General features: G+C 37.7%; 1 protein-coding gene across 4 annotated transcripts in view; it reads right to left on the bottom strand.

The window, feature by feature from the left end:
* arid3c (AT rich interactive domain 3C (BRIGHT-like)) overlaps nucleotides 1–12,214 on the bottom strand; it is a 103,346-nt gene that overhangs the window by 75,989 nt on the left and 15,143 nt on the right. For 3 of the 4 annotated variants that reach the window (XM_077231368.1, XM_077231370.1, XM_077231371.1), the window contains one exon: nucleotides 2,351–2,434. The exons of the other annotated variant lie outside the window; for it this stretch is intronic. In XM_077231368.1, the coding sequence (XP_077087483.1) occupies nucleotides 2,351–2,434 (84 nt within the window). The remainder of the gene's footprint in view (nucleotides 1–2,350; nucleotides 2,435–12,214) is intronic. 4 annotated transcript variants of the gene reach the window in all.

The following is a 12,214-nucleotide window of genomic DNA, read 5'->3' as shown; positions in this document are numbered from 1 at the left end:
TGGAGATGCGATGTGGTGATGTGAAGAGGACATCAGCACATTTTAAGAGAGAGAGCACAGATTCGCTCATGCTCTTCGTGAAACTAGGTCTAGGTCAAATTACTAATTTGTCAAAAGTTATTTAATAATGATGTAAGAAGATGTATCAATTGAACCTCACCTTCAACATTATAATTATTTTACAAGTGCCGGATAGAGACTGCGACGGCGCCGCTGCAAGCATGTCATGTAGCCTTTGCCGTACCTCTCACGGCAAGTGTGCGTCTTTTTGCTTCATCAGCCTGAGATTGGTTTCTGAGATCGGCAAATTGAGAGATCACCGATCGAGTGATTAGAAGCGATTATCGGCCGATAGCGATCGCTAGCCGATTTAAATCGGAGCACCCCTAGCAAGAAGCCCATTTTAAGCTGTCCCTTCCTCTGCGGAAGTGCTAATATTGAATACAAATGGAACTGAGTTCCGAGTAGAATGAAACAGAAAATTAAGTGTAATTGGTACACATGCACATAAACATTCAATAGTCACTATCAGAGGATCCTGATGCTCTTACACAATTTTGAAATCTTCCACAAATGGCATGGACAAAAGAAGCCTCTGCTCTTTACTTTATTGTACACTGAAGTTCAGAGTCCACTTTCTTCATGCTCTACTGACAGCTGGAACTTGATTGGTTCAACAGTTTGTTGTTACCGTAATACACATAAAAGGCAGCAAAAAATCATAATTTCCTCACAATCCATTTGTGTTCCTTGATTTCCGCTGGAGTAACTTAGTCTTTGACGCTATACAGTAGAAAATATGAAATTTTTTTCAATTCATACGTGTTTTCCATGACGCCGTATATTTATATGGTGATAAACGCATCTCACCGTTTATAAATTAATATTAGTCTTGTTTATTGAATAAATCACTGACAACGTGCATTCAGTGATACCAAGCTATATATTCTTTAAAGACCATTAGAAAACTACACTACAATAACAAGTACATCTCAAAAACTACTAAAGATTAAAAATAAATTTACTGGACTTCTTAAACCTCATCAAAACATAATATATGTAAAAAAAACTGTTTACTGTTGTTTTTTATTTTAAAATGTGAAAATAGTTTAGGTTTCGGCCTTCTTTAACAACAGAACCAGATAGATAAAACACAAACCCTATGGGCAAAACGCAACACAAGCTTGTTTTCGTTTCAAATATTTCATCGTTCCCTTCAGACCTGATAAATCATCTTTACAGCAACAGGAAAGGAATTGGGCGCAGGGCAAATTCTGTAAAACAAACAATCCCTAGGATTCGGAGGCGTCTGATGTTGTTTCAACTATTAATTGTTCCCTGTTTTTTCACTGCCATGGCACCAGCAAGCAGAGGTTTCTTTTACTGACCTGCAAATCTTTTAGCACAGAGGTGGGGAAGTCAATGACATCCATGGCAATAGTACTGAAATGGCTCTTGTTAAATGGGTGAAATAATCAGCGGCTTTAAAACAGAGCTGTCTTCTGCATTAAAGCGTCTGCTGTAATTGAGGTTTCTTTCATGAAGGTGGGGAATGTTGTATCACATGCCTGTGGAATCCAGGCTCTAATTTACCCTTGAATTCATTGCGGGCCATTAAAAACAAAGCAGGCCTTCTATGCTGCATGTGGGTTGTGAACTATGTAGGGCACTGGCCGGTCAGTTGAGTAGCACTTATTCATGAATTCAGGATTAAATTGGACCTTGATAGTTTCACACTTTGTAGTTAGGACAGATATTACTTTGTCTCACAAGTGGCTTGTTGATGCTTTGCTGCTGAATTAATTCTTCCTTCAAATAAATGAATCAGGTTACGTTAAGTGATTTCAACGTTTAAATAAAAAGTTTAAATTCATGCATGTGTTCTACATATACCTCTTAAAACATTTAAAGGGATAGTTCACCCAAATATGAACATTCATTTATAATTTACTCACCCTTATATCATTCCATATCTATATGGCTTTATTTATTCTGTGAAACATAAAAAAAAAGATATCTTGAAAAATGTCTGCTTTTTTTTTTGTCCAAACAATGAAAGCCAATGGGGAGCAAAACCATACAAAAACAAAAAAGTTTTTTTTATTAGAATGAACTGTCCCTTTAAATGACTTGGGAGAGTTTGTAAAAAAGTTCCACACTATTGTTTCATCTGACAGAAAAATGGTCTTTGTCTTTAACACTATCATCGAAACAGGCGCAAGTTCTACAGATTGTCACTATACTGTTTGGTTGGAGGGGTTGTTACAGAGAGGCCTGAGGCCAGTAAAAGGGGGTGTGCGTTCAATTTGAATGAAGAGATGAGAAATAGGGGGTGGGGGTGATTACTGACCTCCTGAATCAGAGAAGAGCCACCGCCACCGTAAGCAACACTCGAATCTTTCAGCTTCCTTCCTGGCCCGCTGCCTTGGCCTGACTGAACACATGTCAAGGGCAAAACTGAAATCACGGGCTGAGACGTACAAAGAACTACATTTGACTCATGCTAATGAAGCCAGCAATGAAAGACGGCATTTGTTTTAAACAAAGTAAAGGTCACAACACAAAACATTCTGGTGTTAGTTTCTCTAGTACCATACATTGTACTAACAGGCAAGTGAGTTGGATTAGCCATAAAATTTTATATTTGCATTCTTATTCTCAGACAACAGCCCTTTCATTTTTCTTTCCACTCCACCCCAAAACCTGCCGTCTGTGCTCCATTATCCAAACATCTCCTGTGGGATTAAGCAACAAGCTAATTTACTAATGTTACATGTGAGCTTTAGCCCCATGTGTGTCTCTGAATCAGACTGAATGGGTCAGGCTGAGATTACCCTCCATCTTATAAATGATTCAACTGCTGAGGAAAAGGGTGTTACTACTAGCATTACACTAACAGTTTACATAAACAGACAAAACTAACACAAAGATGTCAAATAGACTTGATCGATTTGGTTTCAAAATGCTATTCAGCTTGGAGAGCTCAATCACCAGTTATAACTGTAAATATTCAATGATGTTCCCAGCGAATTTAAACACAACACATCTGACACCAGGTCCTAATCAGGTCTGATGCAGAATAGTAATGAGCAAAAAAAAGTTGACTAGAATTCATTTAGTTTATTATTCTCATAATGTTTTGATAATTTTGGTCATTTTGTTAAAAATAGCTTACACACAGCACAGGGAGTCTTTACTTGAAACTCAACTAAATTTACAAAAAATAAAAGACAAGTAAACAGTCAGTAAAACAATAAGAACACATAAACACATTGCAAACGATAGCAAAAATAAAGAGAATAGAATAAAGAAACAAAAAGAGAAAAATAAATAAACAGTGCTTTAAGTTTTTCAGGTGGGAATAAATGTAGGTTAGTATGCAGGTAAGAAACACTACAGAAATTAAATAAAATAATTAAATGTAAAAATTACACTAGATAGTCTTCATTGTAAAAATGAAATACAGATTAATGCTTACATTTAGTTACAAGAGCATGGATTTTTTTTTTTTTTTTTTTGCATTTTGTTCTTTGATTAACATGTAAGACAGCAGCAGGAATATTAGGCTGCTGTGACTTTAAGAGTTTATGCACGGATCCAATTTACTGTTACACAACATGCATTTTCTCTCAACTATTTACATTCCAAAACTGACTGTTAACCTGAATACTCGCCATGATGGGCATTTTGACATAATTTTGTGAGTATTTGACCGTTTAAACGCAATAAGCCACGGAAAAGAAGTAAATTTGGTACTCACAAGGTGTATGAGAGGAGGCTTTATGAGAGAGCCAATTATCCTATGGCTAAGCCACGCCCCCAAACGCGATGAGCCAATCACAGTGCGCATAGCTCCCAATACACTCGGACATTCTCTGCTTCCACGTCCATTGAAATGCATTGCATTTAATCACTTTTCATTCGTTTTTATATGTTTTTTCTTGTCACTTTAAGTTTAAAATGTTCAAACGGTGTGCATGGAGTACATGCAACTCCGACACTAGGTATCCCGAGAGGCTGGGCGACAGTGTGTATTTTTTACCCTTTCCAAATTAAGCCACATCTCAACCGTCTGCCCTGGATTAAGTTATGCGGTAGACACAACACCAACTAAACAGGGATAAATTAAACAAGGATGTCTACATCTGTTCTAAGGTAACGTTACATCAACAAAGTATTTGAACGTTATTTTTAACATCTCTAACGTAACGTTAGACTAACGTTAGCCTAACATTAGAAAGCGTTAACGTTAGCTTCTAGCTGCGTTGTACATCATGTCACTTAGCTTCATTAATTATCTGTAAATAACCGAGATAACAAATGTTAGCAGTGTTGTGCTGAATGATTCATGTAAATACTGTAGCACCAAACAAAGATGTTAAAAGGCTTGTCCTGGAATAGTATGCAACTTAGACCTGTACATATTTAATTTGATCATGAACCATTAATTACATATTAAAGCACAATATTTTAGACAACTTTCTACCAAAACAACTGGGGAACTTTGTTTTTTACTAATTTCATGAAAATGTAGCCTTTTCACTCCTCTTCAACATAACTAAATATAGCGCCTGTCACCGAATGTTGACAGTTTGTCCGAGTGAGTGGAGGGGGCATGGCTTAGCCATAGGTCAATTGTATAGATCAGCGGTGCACGGACTTTTGGTGTGAATGCGAAACCTGCAGTGAATGTACGGTGGCCGAGAAGTGCAAAACAAACCACATTTCTGAAAACAAAACAACAAATTTATAAACGCAATGGAAAGACTAAAAAAAAATTAGAAAACATAATAACAATTCCAAAAACAAAGTAACAAATCAGAAAACAACGACAAATCTGAAAACAAATGGACAAGTCAGAAAACACAATGCCAACTCAGACAAAACAGAAAAGGTAGGTATATGTGGCGAATGGAATACTGATCGCTGATTGGACAAGACATCTGTCAATCAACACATGCAGAAAGTACTGCAGACTGCGGCAGAAGAAAGTCTGCATGTGTAAATATTAGCTGTATCGTCAACGATAATATATTTTTTATGTGCGAGGCTGCGAGCTGACATTATCGAGTATATCACTCACTTTGCAAAAAACAAACATAAACACTATTAGAATGCAGTTATAATTAGTGGTCGACCGATATTGTTTTTTTGATGGCCGATGCCGATATTTTAGAGAGCAGGGTGGCTGATGGCTGATATAAAGCCGATATTTTTATATACAGGTCCTTCTCAAAAAATTAGCATATTGTGATAAAGTTCATTACTTTCCATAATATAATGATAAAAATTTAACTTTCATATATTTTAGATTCATTGCACACCAACTGAAATATTTAAATTATTTTATTGTTTTAATATTGATGACTTTGGGATACAGCTCATGAAAACCCACAATTTCCTATCTCAAAAAATTAGCATATCATGAAAAGGGTCTCTAAACGAGCTATTAACCTAATCATCTGAATCAACTAATTAACTCTAAACACCTGCAAAAGATTCCCGAGGCTTTTAAAAACTCCCAGCCTGTTTCATTACTCAAAACCGCAATCATGGGTAAGACTGCCGACCTGACTGCTGTCCAGAAGGCCATCACTGACACCCTCAAGCAAGAGGGTAAGACACAGAAAGAAATTTCTGAACAAATAGGCTGTTCCCAGAGTGCTGTATCAAGGCACCTCAGTGGGAAGTCCTTGGGAAGGAAAAAGTGTGTCAAAAAACGCTGCACAACGAGAAGAGGTGACCGGACCCTGAGGAAGATTGTGGAGAAGGACCGATTCCAGACCTTGGGGGACCTGCGGAAGCAGTGGACTGAGTCTGGAGTAGAAACATCCAGAGCCACCGTGCACAGGCGTGTGCAGGAAATGGGCTACAGGTGCCGCATTCCCCAGGTCAAGCCACTTTTGAACCAGAAACAATAAAAGACCTGAAATATTTCAGCTGGTGTGCAATGAATCTAAAATATATGAAAGTTACATTTTTATCATTACATTATGGAAAAAAATGAACTTTATCACAATATGCAAATTTTTTTGAGAAGGACCTGTATATATATATACTAGTGCTGTCAAACGATTAAAATATTTAATCGCGATTAATCACATTAATGCCATAGTTAACTCGCGATTAATCGCACATTTTTATCTATTCTAAATGTCCCTTGATTTCTATTTGTCTCATTATTTTTTCTAATTTTAATGCTCTTATCAACATGGAAAAGTGGATCAGCAGTAAGTTTGTTCTTAGCTGTGGTATCCATGTGCTTCTGTCTGAAGTCATCCATTGTAGAGCTTAGATCGGGCCCAAAAAATCAAGCCCGACCCGAGCCCGTGCGCATTGTGTCGGAGCCCGGCCCGGCCCGACACATAAACTGTAATTATGAGCCCGAGCCCGATTTAAACCCGTCCATTTTTTTAATACGTGGGTCGTTTTAACTGACGTTCTCAACTACTTTCTATGTTACTTTCTCCCGCCCGCAACATTTTTGTCCCGCTCCCGCACGCAAATACACTCTTTTTTTTGTAGGCTACCTCCAAATACTTTCGCCTACGTGTCGCCACAATACACATAAGCATAAATGCTCCTGATAAATTATTTGTTATTAAAGCATTAACACACAAACCACTGTTATAACATAAAAGCAAGCAGGCTACTGAGTGCATGGTTTGGCATGACTGAATGCGCGCAAAGTGCGCTCCCTTAATAATTCCTAAAAAGCTGACATCAGTTCATCGCAATCTCACACATCTGTTATTATCAATGAAGCTGACTGCACAATGTATCTTTCATAATATATACACTTTGTTTGTTATAATTTGCCAGCATACAGAATTCAGCACTGAACAAAAAGTCTGTTTTGAGCGGTGAGGGGAGTCTATTTTAAATGCTTCTGATTGGCCATTGCGTTCAAGAAATCAACACATATGTCTGTGATTGGCTACATCCCTCAACGCTGCAAACATGTTATAAAAAGAAACTCTGCCCTGTAAATCGTTTCTATTTTGTTTTAGTTGTTCTTGTTGCTTTTCTGCAACATGAATAAAAATGTATTAGTTTTTATGTTTTATTCATAGATATTTCTAGTTTGCGGGAGTCCCGCGAATCGTTTTATTCTCCCGTATCCGCACACAGAGTGAGTGCATTACTGCTCGAGCCCGCCCTCGCACTGTCCCGCGCCGCACTCTATTGCGTTGAGAGTGCACGACTCTAAATCGGCGTCTCGCGCTCGCGCCATCCAGTCAAAACGTAACGTTAGCCTACTACTATTTGGCCGGCGCGCAAGCCCAAAAAAGTACGTGCGGCGTGCCTGTTGTTTTGTTTCCGATCTAGCTATCCGGTGTGATGTTGTAGTTTTTCCAACGTTACTAGTTGTTGCAACAACATTTGAAAAAAATACAAAGTTGGCTATGCCAAAAAGAGCGTTAATCTCGCGATAAAAAAATTTACGCCATTAAAATGTGTTTGCGTTAACGCCGTTAATAACGCGTTTAACGCACAGCACTAATATATACACTTTATATTTATTTTAATCAATATTTAATAAATTATAGATAAATTAGAAAACAAATCCTTAAAATAAACATGCTTATACTGTAGATGGGTTAGGGATTCAACTTCTTGAATCCAGCAATCCTATTACAGTATTTTTCACAAAGTAATTGTTTAAAAATATATGAATATGTGACTAAAAAGGAAGTGACTGTAACAGGGCACTCAGTAATCTGGTAATTTCGTGCGCACTGGTAATAATATTTTTTCAAATAAAGAAAGACAAGGTAACGCTAATTTTTCATACAGCACACAGTGAAAACGATATGAATATGACACATAGGGCAACTGCATTTTCATATCGTTTTCACTGTGTGCTGTATGAAAAATTAGCGTTACCTTGTCTTTCTTTATTTGAAAAAATATTATTACCAGTGCGCACGAAATTACAGTAAATGTCAGCTGCTGGTGTTGGTCCAATGTGTTTTATCAAGGGCAGGGTCAATGCAGCTAGCTATCAGGAGATTTTGGAGCACTTAATGCTTCCCTTTTCACACCATTCTTTGTAAACCCTAGAAATGGTTGACTACAGACGGTTTATCCAATTTTTTCATACACCCCATGACGGTTTGCGCAAATTATGGGAGTAACTTAAACTGTAAACAATCAGTGAAAGGTTCAATCTATCAATAATAAGCTTTTTTATAAAAACTGGGTACAATGAAGTGACATTTTTCTACTCGCCCTTCAACCATTGAACATTAAAAGGAAACTTAAACGTGTAATAGCATTAATATTACTACAACAGACCAAAAATAACCCCAAAAGCTGGATTCTTTCCACAAGAATATTACGGATGGGTTAAATTTCACTTTAGTATTTGTCTATATGTAACATGCGTTGTCTTGATCAAAAATGTTTATTAACTTAAGAATTGACTTGAGTAATAATATTCAAACACGCTTTCAATCTAGAGATTCGGTTTTGTTGTTGTTGTTGTTGTTGTTGGGGGGTGTTTACATGCGCTTCATGAGGCACACACGCAAGGTCTCTCGCTCTCTGCCTCTGTCGAGCGCGCGCTACACGGTTTGGAGCTCGCGAGCTCGAGATACCGGGAGATTTGAACTAATTTGCGGGCATCAGGGAGCCGCTATCAATATGCGGGAGAGTCCCGCAACTTCCGGGAGACTTGGGGTGTCTGGCACCGCAAGCGTGAGCAGCGCGGCTTTTTTCACGGCATGCATGTTAATCAATGTGTGCATTCACACCGAGAGCAGGAGCAGCTCGTGAGCGTCGAGCAGGAGCGTCGCGTGAGCAACAGTGAAGCGGGGTTTCGGCACAGAGTCTATTTTTGCTGCGCTGCTCGCGCTCAATTTAAGTGAAAGCACACTTTTGTTGGACAAAATAAATATTATTTCACCCAAAAAGTGCCCAAAATGCACAGAATTTGCATGTCTGGTGAGTTTTAACAAGAACCGGAGTAGGCTATGTCAGAAAAGAAAATGAAGACCCAAAAATATTTCTAGAAAATTTACCCATTTAAACTTGTTTTTATTATTTCCCAATCGTTTCCCTGCACTTGCTCCACTTGAAAATAAATATTTGTGTTTGCTGTAAAGTATAGTTAGAAAAAATGAAATCGGAGTCGGCTAAAATCGGTATTGGCAGGCCAAACTCATGAAAAATCGGAATTGGCCTAGAAAATTGTAATCGGTGCATCTCTAATTTTGACATAATAAATATTCTATTTACCTGCTGTAGATAGGAGGAAGTCAGTGTTTACTAACTGTCCAGTAAACACTGCTAATATGGATTAGAAGTGAAAAGGGGAGACAATTACATTTTTAAAGCATCCGTGTGAAAACAAACCTGGAATGAGACTTAAGGATTTGGGGAGAAAAACGAGGGATACTTTGTAAATTACAGTTAATCATTAATGTGATATATCATAAATTAAATCAGGAGAGCAGACCACAAATGTGCAGTCGTATATGTTGTCTTTTGTCATACTATTAAAGAGGAATACAAAGGAACAAAAGAAAATAAACAGGAAGAAAAGAATGCGGCGACTGAAAAGAGCTCTTGCCACAGATATTCTTATGATACCACATCACATTAAAATACCAAGCGTTAGTCATGTTATTCTTCTAATGTCTGAAAATAAAACGGAAATTGTACAACTCATTCAGTCAAACTGGCGGATCATATTTATTTGTAGCGAAACCATTTTTTTTTTATGATTTGTTTCAGTCTTTTTGAGAAGTTTCCCAAACCGAAAGTGCCCCCAGCTCCCATAATTCAAAACACAATAGGCTCGGTCAGGAACAAGGTGGATAACCACTTCTCATTGCAAGTATGGGAAGATGTCAAAATACAGCATTCCCTTAAGCCAGATTACACAAATAGTCCCTCAGGTAAGCCACCAACTAGTCAGTTGTGCACACATCCCCAGCATTAAACGCATCTTCTGGATGTGACTGTGTTACATCATGCAGCCGTTTTGTGCACAGTGTGGTCAAACAAATTGCTTGTCACTGGACACTTGTTGCATCACACCTAATTAGAACACAATGTGTACTGTATGGACATGTCTAAATGCTTGACCAAACCAATCAGGGCACTTTAAACTCTAAAGTAATAAACACAAAAAATGTGTGTGTATGTTTTGTGAGGGATCATTAGGATTGGGGGGGGGGGGGGGGGGGGTTGTGCTGAAGAAGCTAATCCTGTAAAGAGAGTATCTGATTCTGACCGTAAGCCCAAGACACTCAATGCTTGATTCCTCCCTGTCTTTCCTTACAACTCTTCACCTTAATGAACGCTGACACGTGAAGCCATATGGGCTGAGACTGATGACATGAGACCTCAGCTGCTGCCTGCTGCCATCTAATACTCACTGCACTGCATGCGTCTTACTGATACTGTACTGACACAAGGAGAAAATGAAAACACTTTAGCACCAAGAACCAAAAATGCAAAGCCAAAAGCAATATCATCTAAAAGTGTTTTACTGCTGAGCTCCAGCTTAGCCTAAACACACTGCAAAAGATTAGGCATTCCTTTACTGACCATTACTCTTGAACTGAAGGTAAAACGGCTCTGTATGTCCATTAATAGCTCATTTACTTCAAGTACCAAGAAAAATGTATGATGAACCTTGCACAGAGTGTGCAGTAAATGACCTTAAAACAATATAATCACATGTATGTCTAATGATCAAATGACATTGCGGCACTCAATATGAAAGAAAAAAAAAACTCTGCTTAATTGCTGCACCATATTAAAGCATGTCAAAAGTTATCTACTGTACAATCTGTGAATGTTTCCACTGACTCTGGTACTGTATATAGATTATGTATTAGAAGTAGGGATGGGACGGTATGAAAATTTCATATCACGATTATAGTGACCGAAATTATCGTGATTATCAATATTATCACAGTTTTGTTAAAACAAGATGAAAGTGTTAAAATAGAAATGATGCTCACACTGAAAACATTTCAACAAGTTTTATATTTGAGAATCAACAAAGAACAAATAAAAAGAGCAGCTCTATGCACTTTTTAAAGCAAGATTCTATTCTGTTGCATTTTGTTCCTTATAATGACCGTCGTCAATAGCAACGCATTATAACACAGCACATCCATGTATATCACAACGGACGCGCTCTCTCATTTCATTCAAATACAACTTGTTATCTTGCGTCTCCGTTTTTGACTGATTTGAAAATGAAATCGGAGTTGATTTATTGTTTACAGAATTTGATAAAATTTTTGTGATCATCTTGTCTGGACGAGTTTTGTACGCTGTAGGCCTACAAAATGGATTTAACAGGTAAGAATAGAGACATTAATCTCTATTCAATATGTCCCCGTAATTATGTGGTAAAAAAAAAAACGGTGTAATAAGTGTACAATGAATATACATTATTATCTCTTAAATGTCACTCTTAATAGTCTTGTTTGAGCTTGTTCGTTCGTCTTTGGCTCAAAGACACTTGCTGCGAACTTTTCTTCGCGGAAGCTTCAAGTTTATTTCAAGTGAGTGAGATAAAATATTTCAACTCAAAACAACATTTTGTGCCCAATTATTTCCCAGACGTAGTTTTAGTTTTGAGATCAAAGTTAACTTGCCTTGCGTTCGCTATACAACAGTGTGTGATGGTCACAGGATGACTCGGCAGATTTGAAGTGTTTACATCTATCGCAGCGACTTTTTTTGTGCATGTTCTGCAGACAGAGTGACCATCCTCGATTAAGTTTCCCTCAGGATTTTTGTAAATGCCAAAATATAACCATACCTCAGATTTGGTCCTCTTAAAAGGCTGAAAAATCTCCCGAACACGGTTACAACCTTCCGCCATTTCTTCTAAAAAAAAAAAAAATGTACAAAAACAAACATTGCGCGAGCACGCCTGCGTCAGACTGTTGCTGGCTGGACAGGATTTATAGTGAGTTATTAAAATCGCGATAATCAAACACGGTTTTAATGATAATTGAATTTTAAACGATATTACTAACCATCAGTACATTTTATCGTGGTTTATAGTGAAACCGGTAATCGTCCCATCCCTAATTAGAAGTGAAATGAACAGAACGTTTTTTTTTATATGCTGGACTTAATGTTTGCATAGACTATGCCTGGCAACCATGATCACAAAGTGTATTGCGAAATCAATCCGCAATGACTCACTAGTACAAATAAATGAGCAATGATTTTCCCATGT

The sequence above is a fragment of the Siphateles boraxobius genome, unplaced genomic scaffold (assembly GCF_051911475.1).
Source record: "Siphateles boraxobius isolate OS27281-9 unplaced genomic scaffold, OSU_SipBor_1 16, whole genome shotgun sequence".
NCBI lineage: Eukaryota > Metazoa > Chordata > Actinopteri > Cypriniformes > Leuciscidae > Siphateles > Siphateles boraxobius.
The sequence above is the reverse complement of the archived record's forward strand: the minus strand, read 5'-3'. Positions and strand labels throughout refer to the sequence as shown.